At 41.7% G+C, this 24,801-nt stretch overlaps 1 protein-coding gene across 1 annotated transcript in view; it reads right to left on the bottom strand.

Annotated features, from left to right (window-relative positions):
- The window catches only part of gpc3 (glypican 3), a 105,767-nt gene that overhangs the window by 35,436 nt on the left and 45,530 nt on the right, over positions 1-24,801 (bottom strand). The window contains exon 3 of the mRNA XM_058650466.1: positions 8,775-9,460. Within this exon, the coding sequence (XP_058506449.1) occupies positions 8,775-9,460 (686 nt within the window). The remainder of the gene's footprint in view (positions 1-8,774; positions 9,461-24,801) is intronic.

The raw sequence follows: 24,801 nt of genomic DNA, 5'->3' as shown, positions 1-24,801 counted from the left end.
CCTTAGCCCATTAATATGATGAACAAGCACTCCTACATAATAGCCTCACTGCCAACACACACACACACACACACTTGATTGGTGCTTGTATGCTGACACACAGAAATGCTGATTAGTTGTAAAACAGAATCATCAGGGTTAATCAATACAGCTTTGTCATCCAAGGGTACAGCGATAGCCACAACGTGCACACACACACACACACACACACACACACACACACACACACACACAGAGTCACAGATGGTTTAGTTCTCCCACACCAGAGATACTAATTCACTGATACCCAACATCGCTGACTAGCCATCTTCACTAATACTCCCCTCCTGCAAGAAACACGCACACACACTTCAGCCCATTGTCTTAGCCGCGCCACGTTCTCCCTCCACATCTTCCTCCTCTAACTCTCTTGTTCTTCTTCGCTTCGAGCGAATGCCGCTGCTCCCACAGGCCATGATTAATGTGATTGGAGCTGGGCTCCCCTCTTTTTCCCCTGGAAGCCGTAGGGGAGTTGTGGCACAAGGGACTAACTGATTCCCCACCACTAACTGATTCCCCACCACTGCCACCACTGCTCCAACCCCAAACCCCCACCTCCGCACGTTGATTGTTCCTGGATTCTTAAAGGCAGGGGCTTATTAGCGGGGTATTAATATCACCCCGGGCTGGACTAACACAACCAACAGGAGAGTGTGCAGATAAAGCCATGCCTCAGCATGGAAGTATCTGTACACATTTATCTGCACTGAACAGCCTGTCTCACTGAGAGAGAACTGTGCTGACGGCCTGTAATCCGACACACACTCTTACACAAACGTCTTGGCTTACACGAGCGTGCACTTGCACACCTGCATCTCAAGGCTCCATGTGGTGATCTGCTTGTGCAAACAGAGTGGAAAGATAAATTCCAAACAAATCTATATTGATGCGCGTGGATCCTGGCGCTCTAAACGTATAATCGGCTTACACATTCATCTTGATGACAATGAGTTATTAATAAACAAACATTTCCAGGAGGAAAGATGATACTATCAGTGTGGCAAAGGTGGCAGGGGGCCATACACAGCTAGAACAACATACTGGAGACTATATGGAGAGTAATGTGTGTTTCAGGCTCAGGGGGAGAGACTGAGTCAGCACCTAGCCTTCCTCCACTTTCCCCCCTGCACTGTTGTCACCAGCATGTAGGAGCCTTCTGGTGAAACACTACAGGTCTTTTTTCCAGCTTTTAATAAACCAGGAGATTCCACAACATGATATTACTTGTTTGACAATGTCTTGATTTGACTTTGAGACTTGAAACTGATATGTAGTGTTTTTAGTCTGTAATTTGTTGAACATAAAACAATTTTTCGTTATTTATTGAAATGTTCTTTACGTCTGGATAACTGGTCATAAATCCAGTATAGAAGAGAACTCACTGGCTCAGGCAGAGTGGAGTTGGTAGCACTGTGGGGACAGCTCCACTGATACGGACGACATTGTGTCTGATTCAATGAGTGAAGTTTGTGTGTGTGTGTCCGGCACTATTTTATTTATTGATGGCTATCAGGACATGAAGCATTCAAAAGTGTTAAACAACTATTGTTTAGGTCAATTGTTCCAAACATTTTTTGCCTCATGAACCACTGCTCACACAGATGAGCTCATGCACTACTCAATAAACACTTTGTTCATGGTCCGGTGAGTTTGTTCACATTTGCATTCACTCATTCATCTTCTACTGCTTTATCCTCCACGGTTTGCAGGGGATGCTGGTGCCAATCCCAGCAGACAAGGGGCGAAACGTGGGGTACACCCTGGACAGGTCATCATGTCCATCACAGAGACACATGAAGACAAATAACATTTCACTCTCACACTCACACCTACCAAATTTAGAGTGTCTAATTTAACTAATCCCCATATTGTATGTTTTTGGACTGTGAGGAAACTGGAGAACCTGGAGAAAACCCACACACACGGGGAGAACATGCAAACTCCATGCAGAAAGACCAAAACCTTAACAATCATCCAAAATTCTGCATCCCCTGTATTCCTGCCTGCCAAAACCCTTGACCTCTGACCTTCCCCGAAATAATTTGAATGTGTTTTTCTTTCTTTTTTGCAGAGTCAGGCTGATTCTTGCAATTTACCTAATCCCCATATTGCATGTTTTTGAAATGTGGGAGGAAACTGGAGAACCTGGAGGAAACACACCTGGAGGAAACACACACACACACACACACACACACACACACACACACACGGGAAGAACAGACAACCAATCATTCATAAGTTAGAGTTTTACTTTTACTTTTCCAGCTCGCAACACTTTGAAATGTACATTTTAACAAGTCTTTAAATCTTTAAAATATATAAATAAATGTTCATGTATATTGGAGACAATGAATAAACATGAATAACATCAATAATAAAAAACAAAAAAACTGAAGAGTGAAAAAGTCATGTTGCTTAGTTGATCTGTATTTTAGCTAAAAAATTGAATTGAATGTTTATCTAGGAAACTGTTCATCCGTCACAATAACATAACGTCAGGATGTGTGTGCAGTTGTGAATAGCAGTGAAATACACTCATGTATTCACACACACTGACTCAGAATCTTTAGGTAAATTTACCAACTCAGAAATCTTTTCCAAATATTATTGTAATAGTATCTCAGCACAAATGATTCATATTTTAGTCCAACGTGATGAAAAAACACAGAAATATCAAAACTACAAGATGCAGATGACATGACGAGAAAAATTAATTTCAAATGTCTCATTCACAGTTTCATTCAGAGCTGTAAAAATCTGTCAAAGGCATGTGTGAGAGATGCAAATGAAAGAAAGACAATTACTGAGTATGAATTATCATAATTAAGAACACATTTTTTTCTCTAAAGTGAGATAGGAAACTGAAGTCTAATGTGATAGATTTACTAAGAAGGTGCAACAAGAAATAAATGTTTTTTAACAGAGGAAATGGCTCTTTATTACAAATGACTGAATGCAATGCTATCAGATTTTTTTCTTAAATGTTTTTGTGTAGAAAGACTAAAATAATGTTTTTTTTATTCAGTAATAACCAGATACACAAACATATGCTTACTTTTTATCATTTACATGGTCAAACAAACTGCTTATTATAGACAATGAGGGTTTGTGAGACCTATGAAATAATAGATAAGATGATATGTTACAGCACTTAGAAACACGGTTTATTGCATTTTCTTCTCAAGTGTGTTCTCAAACCTCAAGTGGCTTTTATATCTGATCTCTGCGTCCACACTGGCCTCATATTTTTTGAATGGATTCATATGTAAGAAAAAGCAGCAGAGATTTAATTAGAGCTTGTTTCCTTAGTAAAACAACAGTTTGGATGTAATTGGATTTGAGTTATTTTTGGGACAAAAGAAGAAGAAAAAAGAGAGCGCATGAAAGTGTGTTTCTGACAATGTCACAGGGTCACAAAGGGAAACTATATTAGACTCCTAATGAAGTATGCAGCTGTGTTGTGAGTGTATCTTCTCTAACTTGGCCAGATCCATCATATTTCTGTCTCAACCTACTTCTCATCTTCATGTTCAGCCTAGGGGTCGAAGGGTGATGGATGTCTACTCCACTCTCTCCTGTCCCCTTCACCTTGGGCTCGCTCTTCACACTCTCCTTTCCACTTTTCATTTTCTTCCCCCCGCTTTGTCGCCATTTTCCCCCTCTCTTTCTCCTCGGTAACTGATAAAAATAGAGCTTCATAAATCATGCATCTTCTTCTTACAGCAGCACATAAGAGCGAGAAGAATGAGAAATAAATGGGGGGATGAAAGAGAGAGAAGAATGTTGGGGATGAGGAGTAGAGACGAAGGTGGATGACATCAAACTCCAGCAGTGGGGTGTGAAGTTGACAGGGGAATAGATTGGAGCTGCGGGGCTCTTGGCTGCCCTCTTCATCTCTCTGAACACTGGTAAATTTGTGCTGGAGTTGTGCTGGATGGGAGGAAATGGATGTTAACTTGCCGGGGAGGAGGTTGGCAGACAATGAATGGTCATCTCGGCGGCAGAGTAACATGTTTCAAGTCTGCAGAGAGGAGAAAAGATGTCTCCCTCACACCTGCAGGACACTTTCTCTCAGAGTGGATCTGTCGGTCACCCTACGGAGCAGGAGTGTGCACTTTCACGAGAGCAGAGGTTAAGTGAGAGACTCTGAGAGCCAATGCTGTAACTATGTAAAAACAAGACAGCAGCACATCCAAAACACTGATGTATCACTAAAGCCTCTGTCTTACTAAAATGAGTTGCTATACAGAGGATTTGCAAACGAGGGGAAGCCTCTAAATCACCATTCCTTTTGCAGGTGTTGTTTTCTGCTTTTCCCTCAGGTAAAACACCTGTTACAACACAGTATTAAACTATTTCTTTGACCAGAGAGGTGATGTCACATATTTGTAGCTTAAAATCCATATAAACTCTATCATACAGAAAACTAAATTATTATACACATATAGATACATATACACAAGTGGACTCATTTATAACATGTTATCAGTATTAGTTGTTTTGTTTTTTTTACTTTTCATGAAGAGTCTCATCTTAAGCCCACAAAGATGATCACAAAGCTCTGGAGTCTCAAAGAGGAGTATTTATGGTGTCATTAACAAAGCAACACAATGAAGAAGTTACATGTAAATGTAGGTTTAAGTGTGAGACACGGAGACTTGCCACTCCATCTCATTACCATCTGTTACTGCTTTAATGAAGCTCATTAAAGGTTGAGGTGTGAAAACCGAACCCAAATGTTTAAATAAGACAGTTGGACAAAAAGTGATTCACTGTATCTATTCTATGTTACATCTAATATCAAATATATGCATCAGCAGATGCAGATGTTGCTATCTTGATTACTTCCTGCTTATCTAGACGAGCTTCTTCTTTGTACGCAGTCCAGTGATTTGGGGGTATACTGATCCTCAGTATCTCGCCTGAGTACAGACGAGGCGTTTAATTGACCGTAGGTGTGAATGTGAGTGTGTTAGTCCAGTCTGTGGCCCGTGTGTCAGCGGTACACCCTGGAGAGGTTGTCAGTCCAATCGCAGGGCCAACACACAGAGGCGAAAAACAAGCGTTCACTCTCACATTCACACCTACTGTCAATTTACACGTTGTTGGAGTGTGAGAGGAAACCGGAGAACACGAAGAAACCCCCCCCCCCCACACACACACAGAACATGCATACTGCACACAGAAAGGCCCTCAGTCGGTCATTTTTGCTGTAAGGTAACAGTGCTAGCCACAACGTCGCCACGTGGCTCTGTACATTTACACAGAAAATGAAATAAATGTGTGGGAGAATGAGATCAGGCTCCAGAGTGAGTGATAACCCACATGATTCAACTTTTACAGATTTGTTTGTGTGTCAATGCACCGCGACAAATGTCGTGCTGTGAGCTGTCAGTCTGTGGTGGGAAAAGCCACAGGAGGACTGGTCTGATCCACAGAGAGAATGTGTCAGTGTCTTCTCTCAGAGGGTTTCCACACTGTTAGCCTGAGCTGTAGCTTGACTTCATCGTTCCTGTCCCAGTATACAAGCACGAGTGGGGAATAGCTTTATTAAATGAGATGTGTCCGACTCTGCTACAGTATGTTAGGTGGCAATATTTCCACTTTCACATTGTTAGTACTAGGAATCTTCCTGGGTTTCCTGGGTAGTTGGTCGTGTGTCAAGCGCCGTTCCTTTTCTTTCTACCATCCATTAACTTCAAAATGTTTAATTATTTAAGCTGAAAGAGCATAAAATTGGTCTCTTCATCAGTGCAAAAACCAGTCTTGTATAAAGTACCTTAAAATGATACTTGAGTAAAGTAAAGTATCTTACAAGAAAATGACTTTGGTAGAAGTTGAAGTCACGTTTTTTAATATTACTTAATTAAAGGGTATTATGATTATTTACTGTACTTGTATCAAAAGTAATTGTCAGATATAAAATGTACTTAAATTACGTGAGGAGTTAGGATTGAGCCACGGTAGCTCAGTGGGAGGAGGCGATGTCTTTCAACTGGAAGGTTGTGGGTTTAATTCCTGTCTTCGTCTGTGTCTTGGCTTCTTCTATTATTTCCTCATCAAAGCCAGAGGGCAGGAAGTGTGGGACATGTGCAGCATGTACTGTATCTACAGCAGCAATTTGACTCCCAACCACTGAGTGATCGATTTTCCGAAATTCAATTTAGTACAATTTAATTTGGCTTTTAAAAGTGCAGTTTCATTTGAACTAACTAATGCAATAACTCCATTCTTTTTTCCTAACGTTGTGTAAATGTACTGAGTGTGTCATGACTTGGCTCTAAGACCGTGATAATGATGGCTTTGAAGTAAATATTCATTAAAATAAAGAAAGCAATCAACAAAGAAGCGCAATGGCAGATGGAGTGTGTCAGTCACTATCAGCAGTAATGTAAATGTGGCTGAGTGAACATAGTGAGATGTGAAGTGTTGTACGTGTAAACAGAACAAAACCAAATGCGGGGAAAAAGTGGCTATCAACGATTCTGGAGAAGTATCGAATGTGAGCAAGCACTTTGAATGCATGCTCTCTTACCAGTTTTCTACTTGCTTTTGTGTTGAACACAGTTTAGTCTAAATTTAGACAATGATTTCCAGGAATTAATGAAGAAACTACCCAATTTTCAGCTGCTCCAACAGTAGAGACAAACCATCTTTTTAAAAACAGAGCTACACATTGAAATGTGTGATTTCAAAGAGACTCAGAACCTCTGAACAATCACTTCCCATCCACCTATAAATAGCTTATTTAGTCTCTCTCTCTTTTGCCCTGCTTCATTAGGACCAGGTTTTGGTCTCAATGAGGCCTACTGGTCCTGACAAGGTCAGTGTTTCTGCCAGAAAAAGTCCAAACACTCAAAAACCAAATCACGCACACACGCGTGAGTCAACCCAACTTAAACACTACATTTCAGCCCCTCAAATAATCATATTTTATTTCTTTAATATCGTGAAAGGGAACATCTCAGTCCATTGATTCAACTAAAAGTGTTCACTCTTCAAGTTTTATTACAGTGTACAGACAATTTATGGTTAATTGTCTTAATGAAACACTGTAGAGGTCCTTTAACACTCAAGTGTCAGGGCTGCACTGCTGAGGTGAGGTGAGGTGATCGGGTGCTGTTTAATTTCAGTTCATCTTCCATTCATGACTCTGCAGTGAGATGATATTAGCCTTGAGGGAGACAATGTGTCTGTTCCTTCAATGACACAGCAGAGGAGAGACACGATTACACACACACACACACACACACACACACACACACACACACACACACACAGCCGTGTGACAGTGCTGAACAATGCATTGCCACTGCACCTATAATCCTATTCACCGGAACCAGACACAGAGCCATAAACAGACTGAAGTCATCTGTGGTGACAGGAAGTGCAGTCTTAAATAAACCTACACGGTCTTTATTTGATTTTGGATAAGGATCTCAGAGAGGCAGAGAGAGAGAGAAAGAGAGAAATGTTCCCTTAAGTCAGCAAAACATCAGTGCAGACACACCCTCGCGCTGCAGAGTAAGTGAGGTCAACCTGTGTGTTAATAAATGATGTGTTCTGAGTAGAAACTTGGTCACTGTGGGGACTGGGGGTGTAAGAGTGAAAAGTTCAGCAGATAGACATGGAGCAAAAGCTCCATCCATCCATCTCTGTAACTCTGAAGAAAGAGAAAGGCCTTTATATTTCATGAGCACTTCTGTGTGACTTCACATATGGGATATGAACAACTCGACTGTGTTATTACAGTAGAAACCACACATAACGGCTCAGTGCTATTGAGGAGTGTGTGGTAAAAAAAAAAAGATGTATGTGTTTGCAAGTATCAGCGTGACTTGCAGAATTTTGGATGATTGTTAAGGTTTGGTCTTCAGTTTGCACGTTCTCCCTGTGTGTGTGTGTGTGTGTGTGTGTGTGTGTGTGTGTGTGTGTTCTCTCCAGGTTCTCCAGGTTTCCTTCCACAGTCCAAAAACATGCACATTTGGGGATTAGATCAATTGGACACTCTAAATTGATCGTAGGTGTGAGTGTGAGAGTGAATGGTTGTTTGTCTCGATGTGTCCCTGTGATGGACTGGTGACCTCGCCCTATGTCAACTGGAATTGGCACCAGCGACCCCTGTGACCCTAATGTGAAGGATAAAGCGGCAGAAGATGAATGAGTGAGTGTTAAGGTTTTGGAATGTTGACTGAAGTGTTAATGTCAGTGTCATGTCCATGTTCCAGTTATTAAGCTCAGTTACCAGGGATAGTTTTGTGATGTGTTTTTGCAGGAAGAGCCAGGAATATTGGATCATGCTGACCCACAGACTGGTTCCATCTGCTTTGCAACCCCCGCCCCCCCCAGTAATATGTGGTTGGTCAGCTGAGCTGTATCTGCTTGTGGGTAAATTCTTATTATGAGGTAATGTCTTCTTTGGTGGAGTGACTCACATAATTCTACAGCACAAAAGTATTTTCCTTCACCCAGAGTTCACACTACACAACTTTGAAAAGGTCTCTCCAGTCTCAGCTCGTACTCATTACAGAGATCCATGCTCTGACTTTTGCTCTAGTATTTTCTCATACTAAGCAAACAACTACAGGAGAGAATCAGCTTTACACTGCCAGTGTTCCTGAATGGTCACATTTTCACTTGTGTTAGTGTGGATGCAGATTTCATCTAATATGGACATGATGAAAACAGGGCTATAGTGGTATGGATGTAGCCTGTGTGTTAGTCTGTAGACTCACCAGGGCGTTGAGGCGGGTACGTGCGTTTACAGCATGCTTCAGAGCCAGTCTGATCATCGAAGGCACTCTTAGAACAACAGCCTCCATGTCCTGCTCTCCCCTCATGGAACCAGCCAGCTTCCCCAGTCCATCTACATAGCTCCTCCAGTGGGGCTGGACCTCGGCCGCTCCTCCCAGGCAACCGTGCATCACTGCCTGACAGAAGCCTTTGCAGGCTGGTGGGCCCAGCATGCTTTGGCAGTACGGGCAATACCACAGCCTCAGCAGCCCCCGGCTGCAATCACGGCTGGGCCGCAGGTGGTCAGTTGTGTTGACAACCTCAATGCCCAGGTTCAGCGCCTGCAGGAAGACCCGCGTGGCCAGCAGGGAGCGAGACAGACGGGTCATCATGAGTTTGGGATAAGGGCCAAATGCTACTGAGTCCTTCCAGGCTCCTCTCACACACTCCTCAGACACAGAGGACACGCTGCCTCCCAGGAGACGGCGGTACGTGAGGGGGAAGAGGCGACCGAAGAGCACTGCCACCATGTGGTCCACGGAGGAGTCTGAGCCAAGGATGTAGAGCGCCATGTCCAGGAAGAACTGCCCAACGGAGCTCTGGGCTGCACTGCCGAGACCTGGGAACTCGGACTTCAGCATGGAGAGGGTGGAGTTACGGCCATGACGCAGCACCAGGTCAAAAGCCTCTGCAGGAAAGAAACAAAGCAACAGACGAAAAGTCAGTCCAAAGGAAGGCAAACTTTAGAGTGCTGTTGTGTTCAGTAAGTGACGATACGTCTCAGTTATCACACAAACTGCACCAAGCTGTCAAAAAGAGGAAGCAATTTAGCTCCAAAACATGAAACACTCAAATAGATACATTTTCCCCAAACACACAACTCTTCCTTTATGGTGTCAGTGCCTGAGAAACGTCCCACACACCGTCTCTCTCTCCCTTTACCTAGTTTTTAATCAATCTGTTGTTTTCTGACACACACGAGAAAAAACACAGACATCCGCAAAATATCGCAATAAGGTGTGATGATTTGAAATATGATGAAAACAAAGCTTCTCCCACAGATTAAAAGCAAGATTTGGGGTTTTACCTTTCCATACAACAAAAGAGCAGACAAGAAAAGAGCTCTGAAAAGAGAATATATTAGGCCATCATGTGGGAGAAGCTGAGCCATTAGGATTGGCTTGTTTTCAAGAAACAAAAGGCACAAGAGGAAGTGGTGCGTGGCCATCGTGAGGAGGGAAAATAATCAGTGGCATTTCAAGGCACAAATTGAAGTCTTATCACCAAGGTAGCACAAGAAGCGAAAGCTCTATCATCAACCCGATAGCAAAATAAGTGAGGACACAACAACATGGGGATTTAAAGCTCCATTACTGAACTTAGCAGGGGAGCATCACAGAGAGTGAAATGAAGCTGTGGACAGAAGAGCAGCTAAGAATGCTGAAATCCTATTTATACCACAGCGAGTCTTCCACATCACTTTGTTGAGTGTGATGCCCCAGCTGTTTCATGAGGTCAAGGGGGGGAAGCAGGGAAGCAGGGGGACATTAGACGAAGTGATTGGTTCGTGTGCTACAGCGGCATTCACCATTTCATCTCTGTTATTTCATTTTTTTTATTTGTTTTTCTACATGTTTCATTTAGGTCAAATGAAGCTCGTCAGCCCTCACAAGGATTTGGGTCCTTGGACGACACTGAAATGCAACGTGACAGCTCCGTCTTCTTTGTGAGGGGAAACATGATAAAACCCCTTTTATAGCTGGTTCTAAAATCCTTTATAGACAGAACACTTATCTTTATTGAACTTTTGTGTATTGATATTTATGAAAATTATACCACAGCATATATTATTATTGGAGTATCACCCATAGCCCTACACTGATCTATTGCTGTAGATCATGTTTCTTATTCATCCGTTAATTCATTCAACTGTATTGTTTGTATTGTTAAAATTATAGTGGTTTCCCAACTTATGATTAATGAAGCTTTTCTAATATGATATAATCTAAAACACACATTATTTCATTTGTATGACCTCATTTACTGCCTTCATGGCATCATGGTACCATCACTGTCAGGAGCAGACACTGTTTTCAATCGATATAAGCTGTGGGTCACACCTGTAACGATGCTGAGACACCATGAATCAATACAGTTTTGATTACCTCATCATTTTATCAATTTCAATTCATTGACAAAGCATCATCCCTGGCATTAACCATAACCACACAATGTCTAACATTAACCTTCTTGGCCTTAAACTTAACCAGCTCCTCAGAAATTACGTTCTGTCTCATTAAGACCAGGTTTTGGTCTCCATGAGGACTACTAGTCCTGACAAGGTCAGTGTTTATGCCAGAAAGAAGTACAAGCACGTACAAACACACACCAGTAGCTTATGATCGCTGATGTATAACTACAGAAAAACTGTGTCAGTCCAACTTAAACTCCCCATTTCAGCACATCAAAGAATCATATTTTAATACTTTCATCATTAACGGGAACATCTCACCGGGAGGTTGTCTCTTTTAAAGTGGATTTATGTCTCTATGGGAGGAGGAGGAGGAGGAGGAGGAGTAGTTGAATTTTAACATCACCTGCATTGGCCCTCAGCTACATCTGTTTTTCCTCCTCTCCTGTGTGAAGCACTATCGTAGTATCCTAAAGTAAAGCTCTGTAAGTGTTTGTCCTTCAACTTCACTTAAGTACAAAAACAACCTTTAATATCATAATGGAAAAAGTAAACGTCTTTGGAGAGCACGACCCTGTAAAAGCTGAATGAATGGGCTGTTTTGCTACTATTTCCTTTTGATACATTGTTAGCTTTTATTTGTTTACACTTGCCGCAAACTGGCAACACTGAAATGTTGCCATATTAACAATCAGTGAGTTCTGTTTATAATGAATCAAGGAAAATACTGGAAAACAATGATGTTGAAGGAAATTCTCGAGCATATATTTGTGTTGAATGAATCAGCAGATTTATGGATCATGGCCCCTAAATCCTATCACTATATGTTTCATGTCGGTTCATATTTGACTTATTTGAGTGCTTTTTGCTTTTTCTCTCATACTGCTGCCTTCACAGAGCACTTCTTGTGATTTCTTGATGTCTAAAAGGAAAGATCAGAATAATAAGTGAAAGTACAAAGGAGCACAGTGAGCGTTTCATTCCCTACCTCGCCCTGTGATGTGATTTATGTCCGAAAGAGGCTGAAAGGTGAATGCAGGCATTTCACAATAATGTCAATACATGACTCTGGGAGCTGCCATTTAAGGGGAAGTCACATCCTCAAGAGCAAAACATGTCCATAACATAAGTTTCAGATTTTAAAAGGAGAGAGATAAATATTGCATAGTGTATCTTATCTCATCTGTAACACTGCTACTAAGCAACACCTCAAATCTGGTTTAAGGTGTATGTTTACCGGAATAGTTATGTTAGCTCATTTTAATGTCAAAGACAACGTCATTTACAAAAGAGAAAATAATTACTGCAAACTAGAATTTCTTTAAGGCTGTATGTCTTAATTTAAATGTATTTTTAGGAAAAAAGAATAGAAAAAAGAAAAGGTGATGTTTTTATATTCACTGAGAGAATCTTTACTGTATTAACCACATAGTTACCACAAAGGATACGGTTCAGCAGAATTTACATAGCGCAGGGTTGAGCAGGCCATTAATCCCCACACTACTTCAGCGGTAATCTCTGGCACACAGTGAGTGTATAAATATATGAAACAGAGAGCAAAACAGCTTGCTTGCATGGAGGAAGAGCTGCTGAGTGAATAAAGGTTAAGGAAAAAAACATTTGAGGGTGTTTGGGTGAGTCAGAGAGTGAGCGAGGACGCTGGGGGGAGCAGCGAACATCTGTTTAGATCTTCGGGCTGCGGCCGTCCTACTGTGTCTGCGGAGCACTTCCCTCTGTGATCAATGAGCAGACAGATGTGCAGATTGCCAGTCGAGACAGGGAGACAGAGAGAGCGAGGAGGGAAGACACGCCCTCACAAACACACACGGAACATTTCTGGTGAGATGCAAGCCGAGGTGTTGACTGGAATTTGAAGGCAGTGCGAAAATACTCATCCATCTGCCTTTTTTGTTTGTTTCGATGAAAGGCTCTTACGTCAAACCCTGTAATTCAACTAGTACCTGTAGTATCTCTTACACCACAAAGAGGAGAGACACTTTGTAATGGTAAAGAGAAAGACAAGAGGGCTCTTCATGAATGCAATTCAATGGCTCTAAGTACCAGGGTCATGATAAGAACCAATGTGAGTCCATTTCCTGTGCATGCTGCTCGCTCCCTTTCATCAGTGAAAGCCTGAGCGGGATCAGGTATCCTCTAATGGAGGGAAGAGGCGCTGTATGTCAGGGACCTGTGACATTCTGGATACTACTGCAGCAGGTCAAGAGCACACATTACCAGAGAGCAGCAGCCGACAGAAACATACTGGGTCATGCTTAAAATTAGCTGTAGCATTTATTTTGTCAGCGTCACAGATGGAGGCAGAGGACAGACTGCTGGAAAAGTATACTTCCTCTGAGACTTAAGGATTTTCACACACAGGTCAGTGGTACATGGCACACAGACATGTCTCTGCATCTGCTCATTTACCTCTGTCCACCTGGTGTACAGCCAGATAAAGTTCACTCCAAGGATTCTGGGCATCTCTGCTTCCTTGGGCACTCAAATATAGAAATCAGATACATTAAAGGTCCAGTGTGTAACATTTTGGAAAGAAACTAAATATACAACCCGTCAAGTATGTTTGCATGAATGCATAATTGATTTAAAAAAAGACAAGAAAAAAAAGGTTGGTTTTCTTAGCCTTAGAATAAGCCTTATCCATGTACTTTAGGTCAGGGCCATGTTTTATGAATATACTATTTATGTAAGTGGAGAATTATATATTTTATGATATGCAAAGGCAAACACAGAGAATCCAGATGACATCAAATTTGTCTTCTGCTCATTTACGCAGTGGTCCAACGTGAACCCTACACGCACAGAACGCGACCGCACCTCCAGTTTGAGTCCATGCTGGCTGTGCATGCTCCATGTAACTCCATTTTCTGTCCACACCGTGTTTTGGTCAAATCAGACCACAAAAGAGATGAGAGACAATAACCCTGGAAACTTGCTTGAGATTATTTGAGGCGGTTCGATGGTACACACTCGTTTAGAATCAGTGCTCAAAGAAAACAAGGACATACAAATGGAAATCTCTGCTACTGAAAAGGAATGTGAGATCGACTGCATGTGTGGAACACTAGACTGTATTATCGGAACTGTGTTCTTGTACGTGATAAGTATGACCCAATTCTTTCAGTTGGAACCTTTAAATGAACCCCAGTCTTATATCATCATATAAATTTCCCTCTGCATATCAAGTCATCAATCAAACACACTAATTACACCACGATCATTGGCTGCAGAATTCAGGTTATCTGAAGAATAAAAGAAATCTAATAAATCTGCCAGACAGTGAGGTCACTTATTTCTGACGTCTTTAAACTCGGAGACTTCAGCACTGACATCAAACGGGCTTTTCATGTAATCTATGAGCAGCCTGTCAAATGAACATATTTGATGTTCATGAGACCAGACTGGGTGTTACATAAGACAACTCTGCGGCTCACAACACACCAAACTGATGGACTGACCGCTGACTGTGGCTGAATGTGCCACAAAGGCAGACATGGACACTCATCAATCAGAAGCCCATGCACCCATTATCCCCAGGAGAGGCAAACATCAATAAATTAAGCAGCCAATGAGACTAATCCATTTGGCTGATGGAGTGTCACCTCTAGCCGCCACAGAGACAGATGGAGCTGCTGCCACCTGGTCCTGGTGAAAAAGGGGAATAGTGGGACAGTGGCAGTAAAAAAAAAAGAGCCACTTTTAAACTTGTTGATCCAGCAAATGTGGACTTTTTGTCTTTATAAGATGACGGAGGTCTCATCATGCAAGATCACCAGCAGCTGAGTTTTATGTTTTTGTTTATGAGTATAATATGCAGATGTTCAGAAGCGGGCACACAAAACTCCCAGCAGCCTCTGCATTCACATGTTCCGTTATAATTTCAGCCCTGTCTATAATAAAAGTAGCATCTGCTCACTGACTGTAGACAATGTTGTTTTTCCTGACACATTTCAATCACCCCTCTCAAAACAACCTGTCCCAGGTAACCTGAGATTTGCTCCACCTGACCGGCTGCTCTTTCGGGACCAGCGGTGTGCGTTTGAGTGTGGATGCCTGGGGATTATGGGACGGCGGTGGCGGCAAAGGGCAGGGTGGGGTTGGCCGTTTCCAGGAATAAAACAGACAGGATGCTGGTAAGGCCCACTTAGCATCACCAGCAGACCATGAGGGCCAATGGACAGCAGGGCAGAAATGAGACATGTATTAGGTTACTCCATCTGTTAGAGAGCACTCACACACACACACACACACACACACACATATATGCAGACACACAAACAAACACAATGCAGTCACACAGCGCACAGCAGTAGCCAGGTGGTGATAGTGTAGGTGAACATTTGGCAAACCTTAGTGGGAGGGCAGGGTGTATCGACTAGAGTCTCTCACACACACACACACACACACACAACTAAACAGACACACACACACATTTTCATTGTTTCTTATTTTGTATTACCTGTTAATCACTTCCCATTAACATATTCTCATTCTCACACAGAAAGTCACAGTGACTTTGATTAATTTCCGACAGTATCACACTTCTGTTCTGATGATTTAATGACCGTTTGGTTAACACTGTAATTTCCACCCGTTATAGGACAGAACTGAACATACAATAGAGCAAGAAACACGAGCAGTTTGATTATTTGACAGGTTGTAATTAGGATTATCTTAACATCTTCAGTTCACACTGAAAGTGAGCAAATACGCAGCATGTCTTATTATTAGTCTTCTTCATCTATCTGCTCCCAATTTGGGTTTGCCACAGCAGATTTCCTTTCTATCTGCATTGATTTGGAAAGTTGGTGACAATCACTAATTGCTGTTAGTAAAAGGTCAAAATTGAACCACAATATTCTGAAACAATTAACTTTGTGCCACACCATGAAGTAACTGTGTATTGCAGATCCCCACGATTGCTCAGAAACTACAAGAATACATGAATGTCCCACATAGTCTCCCTAGGCGACTCTTCCATTTTGGCTTGAATATGTCACTTTGGATATCTATATATTGCAAAACCCATGACCTCATTAAATAAACCCAGGAATAATGAGCCAGAGCAAATTTAACTCCTGTCTCCTTGTTTCCTCATTTAAAAAAAAACCAGGAAGACCAATACTGTGGTTTCTAGCTGATACAGAATATGCCAGACTGTTTCCTCTGCCTCCATATTTCTGTCCTTCAACACCAACTCCATTGATCTCTGGAGCTGAGGTCCTTCCCGAGGTCAAAGTGAAGTCATGCTCTATCTCCAGCAGGCAAACTGGCACTGTCTCAGGGCACGGTGTAGCAAAAAGAGGACACACTGAGTTGGGAAGGACACAAGGGCAAAAGAGAACTGGAAAAAAACACGGCAGAGAGCTGGAGGGGAGGAAGAGGAGGAGAATGAGGAGGAGGAGGAGGAGGGGGTTTGTGAATAGTGCCAGAACGTGTGGAGAGAAACATTCAGCAAGGCAGTCTTTGAAGCTCCATTCAAAGGCAGCTGGAGTCATGCAATGCCAGAACTGTGAGACACATCGCACACCTCTCGCCAAAACTCAGCCACGGGTGAGAGAGGAGCTGACACTCCAATCAAACGCTCGCCTGGCAGACGAAGGTCCACATACAGTAGATACATCTGCGCACTCTGAGGAATCCTACCACTCCGAAAAGTGATACTTGAGTGAAATGCTTTTCCAATAATGGATTACTTTCCAGCACACAGACCGAGACATAGAGACAGGACACACAAACACAGACCAATGCACACACACACACACACACACACACACACACACGCACACAAGCGGAGCTCTTGTTGCTCTCGGGGGTTGTGATTTGAGGATGAGGATATAAAGCCGGCAGCCCATCCAGAGATGAGAGAGGTCATGATGAACACAGCTTAAGTAGTCCTCTCTAAATCAAGAATCCTAGCTCTGTTAATTCAATATGCATATTTAAGTAGGTCCTGTGGTTTAACATGAATACACTCCCACTCATTCACCCTGAGTCTGTCTTTAATTCTCACACTGTAACCGTGCTGGAAGCCTCGCAGCACATCACAACCATGCATCGGCTCAGTTTCACATCGCCTCTTTCAAACACAAACAAATGGTATCGGAGAAATATTTGCACTGCCAATGCTAATATAGCAAAAAGATCTTTTTTCTCTTCTTTTTTTTTACAGTCGGCCGTAGGAAACATAGGAAAGATAAAAGTGCAATGGACTGAACTGCGGCGAACTTACTAAAGAAAAGCAGCGAGGGGGAACAGAGGGTTTTTTTCAACTTTCTTGAAACAGATGGGTGCACAGTGTGAGATGAAGAGCGACACAAGGAGTGTGAAGATAGACAGAGATAGAGAGAGGGAGAGAGGGAGAGAGAGAGAGAGGAGGGATAGCTGTAGATGCCTTAACTGCGACTGTAAGGCTCCAGAGTTGCAACAATGCAAAGAAGTTTGAGTGGATTAGAAGTTGTGATTTCTGTGTGTGACCTGGGTCAGATCACTCTGCTGCTCTACACACTGATTTTAGTCACAGTTTAATTGAGCTAAAGCCGTAGTCTGACTAAGACAAGGCAATCGGACAACTTACTGAGACTGAGTATACATGCAGAGGAGATTTATTGGCCATGAATGTCTGACTCCGCCTCCGTAGGTGCTGCTGTATCTCGCTATAGGCTAGTGCATATAGAATCAGTTTCCTGTTATGTCACAGAAAATTAAATGGCGAGATTGACGCTGTATGTCTCGTACCTGCTGATACCAGATGATTTCTGGCAACAATACTGCAGTTTATATGAAATGTCCTTCTACTTCTGTGTCATAGACCGAGGAGGACATTTTGGTGCATGCGCAGAAGCCAAGTTCGACTCTAGTCTGACTGAGCCTATTCACGCAGGAGTAATCGGACTATGAATACGTTAGTCCGATTATGACCAGCTTGTTTTGACTAACCTGTTTAATGACATTAAGAAAACATATGTCTAAGCCTGACTAAAATCTGACATTTAACATGGATGTAAACTTGGACTGACTGTGATCTCATCATATCAAAGTGCACTGCAGAACACAATTTATAAGCTCAGCGTCTACAATGTTCGTGTGTGCCAGAGCATTACACTCACGCTGTGGTCTGGCCATTTTTTTTGGTCAGTTTCTTTCTCTCACTTTTTCAATCTTTGTTGTCATTTTATATGTAACAAAAGCCACAGAGGGTCTGGACTTCCATGACTCCCAGTACCTTGCTGTGTAAATCATTTGTTACCACCTGGACAACAATAAGACTCCTTCTTCATGGTTGTCACAACAGAGAGGGTGAGGAACATATTCACATTACACTTGTTCCAGAATGCAGTTGGGGCCGTGCGGCCGAGCGTGGCAAATAAGTGAAGGAGATGTTGTGGCCGAGAAGAACCAGTGAAGGAAAACTGTGCCATCGTTCACAAAAGTCTCAGTTTTTGCCCGTCCATACCAAAACGCAACTCGTGGGTTTTCAAACAAAAACGTAGCTGGCAGCGTTTTTAAACTCCGGGGAGAATCCATGCCTCATTCAGCCTCAGCCGCAGCCTTTCCTCCAGCGTCGTCATCCATCTGTTCACAGACCTCAGTGCATTCCCCTAATTATCTCTGTGAACTCTGCAAGTGTGCTCTCACTGCATCTAAGTTCTGATGTTTAAAAAAAGTAGATTTCATTATTCATTTTCATCGATTGGTTGTTTTTACTCAGTATTTTTTATATTTTCCTGCATGCTGTAAAGTGCTTTGTAAACCTGTTTTGAAAAGTGTTAAATATACAGCATAAATAATATTTAATATTAACTGCCATTTTGATTATTTTTATTGCAATATATTATAGTATACTATGTTTACTCAGTTACAGTGCGAGACTGCTTGAGAATGACTTCCATGAGATGGATGTGTGTGTGTGTGTGTGTGTGTGTGTGTGTGTTGGTGAGCAATTGTGTTTGTAATTGACTGCCTGAGCCCCTGAGGTTTGAAGGGCATCAATGTCAGTTTCATTACAGAGCAGCAGAGAACAGACTGAGGGCCTCAGTGTTTACTGTATCTCCTCCTTGTGACAAATGCAAATCAAAGCACTGAAACAGTGTTTGTTGTTTGATGCACCAGATCATTAACTTAAATACAGAATGGCCTCTGGAAAAAAAAAAAACTAATGTGCAAACACATATTGATGTGGAGCTGCAGCATTTTTTTAACCAGCAGCAGATAAAAAAAATAAAGTGGCAAAGAACAGTAAAGTTTGCTTCAGCAGACAGAAAGTAAATCTGACAGTTCAGGTAGAGAAAACATTACAGACCTGGTGGTCAGACACAGGCTGCAAACTGCAGCTCACAGGATATTGTATAGTTGTTACCAAGGACGGAGGAATCAGGACTAAACTTCATGGTCAGGAGGACAAAGAGGTCAGGCTGAGGTGAAAAAAGATCAGCAGGAAACAACGTAACTAGCCAGAGGCTAATACAAAAACAAGCGGGCAGGAATTGACTCATGCTGACTTTCTTTTTCAGTCGACCGAGTGAGGAAGCGGCAGAGATTTCAGAGTGAAGATGCAGCACAGACAGACTCTGGAGTTTGTGAGAGGAAAGGAAGCAGCTGTCTGAAGACAATTGTGGAAACAGCAACAAGTCGAACAGGGAGTGCAATCAACAAGCTCGCAAAGCCAGATTTCCGAAGATGATAGAGAACGTAGCAATGAAGGGCTGATAACCGATGAAATCCTCAACAAGCTGCCGGCTACTGAAGATGCCAGGAAGAAACAACGGCAGGAAATGATTTAAGGTTTGCATTTTACAAGGTTCATATAAAATGCAATCAAGAACACATCACACCATCCATTCGTCCATCCATTATCTATACTGCTTATCCTTTGAGGGTTGAGGGAGAAGCTGGGAAGCCATTGCACTCTGAACCAACCATTCATGAACTCATTATTTGCTCCTATTTCACCTACTGTCAATTCAGAATTTCCCTGTCACACTAAACACAATCTTAATGTCTTTGGACTGTAGCAGGAAGCCAGAGTACCAGGAGAGAACCTACACACACACACACACAGAAAGAACACACAAACTGCACACACACAAGTGAAGTCTTCATTATTGAAACACACATCAGGAGACCTGCACAAATACTGCATTGTCTTATTTTATGATCAATCATATACAGCCATATTCAGCCTGACAGTGTCAAATGTCACAACACAAAGAAAGGTGCAGAGTCAGTCACACTGATCGGATAACAACATAACACAACATGTTGAACATGATTAAATAGTGTTTCCAAAAGGAGCTTATGATGTATTCATACTGTTTCCGAATCAATTTCTGCATTAAGATAATTAAAAACAAAGATTAATGTTACATATTTTGAGTAGTGTATTTACATTTGCACTCTTTAAATGCACAGAGATCTGTATTTCAGTTTTAGTTTGCCTTTTAATGATGTCATCCACCTTTTATGTGCTGTAAATTACGGGGCAAACCCCCTCTGAAACATCAGAGTGAGGAAAGCCGTATTTCCCCCATGAGCCTGTGCTGCTTCCAAATGCCATCAAACTAAGTCTTTTGTTCTTGTCTTTACTGAGAGACACCGAGCAGCAGAAATGACATGCGATGCATTTATTACAGAAAGTGATAAGTGTGTTTGGCTTTACGTGTGAGGATTACCAACATGCAGCAAACTTAGAAGACAACATCATCTGCTTGTTCCATGTTCCAGTGCTGAGAATAAAGCCTGACCATACAAGGGTTCTTTTCATGTTGTGTGTGGTGGGTGTGTTCACCATTTGAGATTCTTACACAACAGTGATCAGATGGAAGAGTGAAGGTCACCTTATGGTGGCCGACAGGGGCAAATGCACTGCAACGACCCAAAACACATGCAGGAGGAGAAACAAGCTGCATATTCACAAACGTCGTAACAGCTGGTCGTGTAGCTGCATGAAAACTAAAGCTCCCACACACCCGAGCACTTCCGTTTTTGAGTCTGACTTTTTGGGACTTAATGGCATTTTAGGACTTGCTAGCGTTTTGGGACTTGGTGGCGTTTTAGGACTTGCTGGTGTTTTAGGACTTGCTAGTGTTTTGGGACTTGCTGGCGTTTTAGAACTTGCTGTCGTTTTAGAACTTGCTGGTGTTTTAGGACTTGCTTGTGTTTTGGGACTTGCTGGTGTTTTGGAACATGCTGGCGTTTTAGGACTTGCTGGTGTTTTGGGACTTGCTGGCGTTTTAGGACTTGCTGGCATTTTAGGACTTGCTGGTGTTTTGGGACTTGCTGGTGTTTTGGGACACCGCAGCGTTTGTGAATATGCAGCTCGTTTCGCCTCCTGCATGTGTTTTGGGTCGTTGCAGTGTGTTTGCCTCTGTCTGCCACCATATCACCTTCAATGGTCAACAATACACTTGATATACTGTCTTCAAAAAAAAAACACACAAACTAACTTTTGTTTTTTTGCCAGTTTAACAATATATTTTTTGAAGAGTGCAAATAGTGAAAATACACGACTTGTGTCAACGTTGTATTTTTTTTTAATACATTTTGACATAAATCGGCAGGTAAACACGGGTGTTACTGATTACATTATTACATCTCTGTATCTAAACAGACCAAGTGTTTTTAACCGTCAAAGTGGCTGCCAGGAAAACAGTCACTAAAACTAGCTTATTACTTGATTCATTCATTATTTACTATGTCATGCTGCTGTGTATGCAAATGTCTGCCAAACTGAAAACATATTAGGACTTTATTAATTAATGTATTCATTTTTATTGTCGTTTAGCACTACTCGCAATCAGACAGTTACCAGTGTAGTGGGCAGCAGCTGAGGGCGGTGTCATGTCAATCAATCAAAAACAATCTCTGACTTATATTATTATGTACATGTTTGCAGATATGTGAATTCATTATAACATGTTTCTATAACAAAGACTTAATGCAGTCATCAGTAGCAGTGAATATATTTTATCAGGTCAGATTTACCACCCCCACATAAAATCAGGTGTTTACTTACAGTACCGTGCAGTCATGCGAGTTTGAAAATGTGATTGCAACTGTGACCAGTGGGATTAATTATTCAGAGTCAGTGACCAGCTCAATGAATCCCACAGTCAGTCACAGTTTGTCGTTATCATCCAAAAAATTGGCTCCACTTGCAAGTGGCATGTTGTTGGACATGATACAACACAGTATTTACTTTCCAGGACTGTTTTACTGTGGCACAGTAAAATATTGATATGGCACCATACCCAGCAAATGAGTTTCACAACGCCCCGGTGACTCAACCTACAAGCACAGCAGATGTCCTGGGGATTTGGGGATTATATCAGTTTGTGAAACAAAAGAGAGAGACGCTCTCTTGGCTGGAGAACAGAAGGAGGAATTTAAAACGGAAGGACTGTCGACAAAAACATTCCCGCAGTGCCCAAAAGCCCTTTTAATCTTGAGGTAAATATTTCCTCAGGCATGTCGGCCCAGTTGTTGGTAAATTATAATGAGCCAGTACTTCCAACTAACTGTCCAACACCAGTATATATGATATAAATGCATTTCACTGCTGCAATTTACATCAGCATTGGATCTTCTAAAAACTGTCATTATGGTGCATTGAATAATCTCGTTTTGATATTCAGCATGAATTAATTCACTTCCTCAACACAAGAAAAAGGGGAAATGTTATCGTATAAATTAGGGCATCAGAGAGGAACAGGATTACGTTTAAACAGCTTATCCTGTTTCAGACACCTGGGTGAGCCACTATTTCTACTATATGAGTTATATATTTAGTCAGTCACAAAAAAATTAAAATAACACGGTAAATGATGTAATAATGATGAATCCACTGAGAGGCAAAGTATCATTTGGCTATGCAGTTCATGAAATGCAGTGTCACTCCTGCTCTCCATCAGCAGTGATAAACTGAAGAGGCCGTATCCAGCAGAATAACACATGCAGAAGAGAATAATCTGTGCTTATTCTCCCATTGTTGAGGTAAATCAAGCACAACAGCACAGAAATTAGTGGCTGAGATGTTAAGGAATTAGGATGCCTGCACAGACCGTGGCATTCTGATGATCACATAAACATTAGGGCTGAACGATTTTGAATAAATATCTAATTGTGATTATTTTCACTGAATTTGTGGGAATGGTTTTTTACATAATTGAGTTTAATCTCCTTTTCATTTGAATAACATATTTGAAACGATTACTGTGTGGTATTTGTGCAGATCTGTGAAAAACAAAGATGTTTTCTTCAGTCTGTAAAATATGATGTGAAGAACAATAGTTAATCTAACACACACATTTTTGGCACTTTTCTACAAAGCAGTTTGAGCACGACTCTGCTTGGCACCACTAGACTCTACTCGGTTTGGTATCATTTTTAGTACTATAGTACCTCCTCAACATGGGCGGAGTCATCTGAAACATTAGGATCAGCTAATTCAAAAAGATTAGTTCAGTTCTGAAATACAGCAGAAAGGGTTGTGATTTGGCTCACAATCGCTGTGTGCTGTCACTAAATACACCAGCCTCCTCTTAAAAATTGAGATTTTAGACATTTCCTTTGATAAATGATGGAGATTAACGCATGTTTTCAGGATTTTTAAGTTGTTTTAACTGATCTACTGTAGATCAGTGCCTGGCAGTCTGTCAATGTCACATTTTAATAATCGGCTCACCTCACTTGGAACCTCAGTACCAGGTACTATCGCTAATGGAAAAGCAAAAACAAAACGAGTAGACTCAAGCTGTGCTGGAACAGTGTAGTGGATCAAATGAATTGTTCAGCCCTAATAAAGAAACACCAACCTGTTTAACCAGCAGTTAGATGAACTGATGCCATAAACATGTTAAACACTTTTGAAATGTCTTCACTGAGCCTTTGGGCTCATTAATTAACATAACTGCATCTTTTTTAATCAGACACAAACCGTTGTAAAAACTATGGGGTCACAGTGTCTTCCCAGAGTCTTGACAACACCACGACAATTTCTGGCAACCAGTGCAGGTTCTGTGCAGAAGCAAAAGAAAGATAGATACTCTTTATTAAAACATAAATAAGTCTCACTACTCTGATCATGGGCGTACATGAAGCTACATGTTAACATGGAGGCTTTTTTTCAGACATCGCTCTCATGTCAACTGCAGATGTGCTGTCAGTTTGATCAATCCACCTGTCGGCACACACCATATATCTGTTTCATTTGCCTTGTCGTGGGTAACCTCAAATCAAAGTGACTTGACTCTTAAAAAAACAATAAAAAAAAAACAAAGACAGCCTGTTCCTCAAAAACCACACACACACACACGTCATGACACATTTGACACACATGAACATGGGTTGCAAAGAAATATAAAATAAATGGAAATAATATCCCTTACCGACTTTATGTAAATAAGCATCAATAGCTACCTTCTACAGGTTTGTGACTTTATACCAAGCGTAACATGACTTATTCCCTGTATCGTCTGCTTTTGTGTTCCCTCTGTATGAATTATGGCAAGGTTGTAAAGAAGAGGAAGCCCAGAAAACTGCTATAATTACACTCCTAGAAAAACTAACTTTTTATTCTACATTTTTACCTGTCAAATCATTTAAAGATCTGTTGCCAAACGAGAGCCAAATTAAATGATGCCATAAAGTATATGACACCTCTCAACCTGTGCTACTATAAATAGGTGAACGTTAAGAAAGGGCATTGTACATGATGGAGGTGGGGGGGGGGCTCTCAGCATCTCTTTGTTGTTTGTGTGAGAAAGGAGATGAAAGACAAACGCCTACGCAGTGAATGAGACACACCTCGCATCCCCTCACCC

The sequence above is a fragment of the Solea solea genome, chromosome 14 (genome assembly GCF_958295425.1).
Source record: "Solea solea chromosome 14, fSolSol10.1, whole genome shotgun sequence".
Taxonomy (NCBI): Eukaryota; Metazoa; Chordata; class Actinopteri; order Pleuronectiformes; family Soleidae; genus Solea; species Solea solea.
The sequence above is the reverse complement of the archived record's forward strand: the minus strand, read 5'-3'. Positions and strand labels throughout refer to the sequence as shown.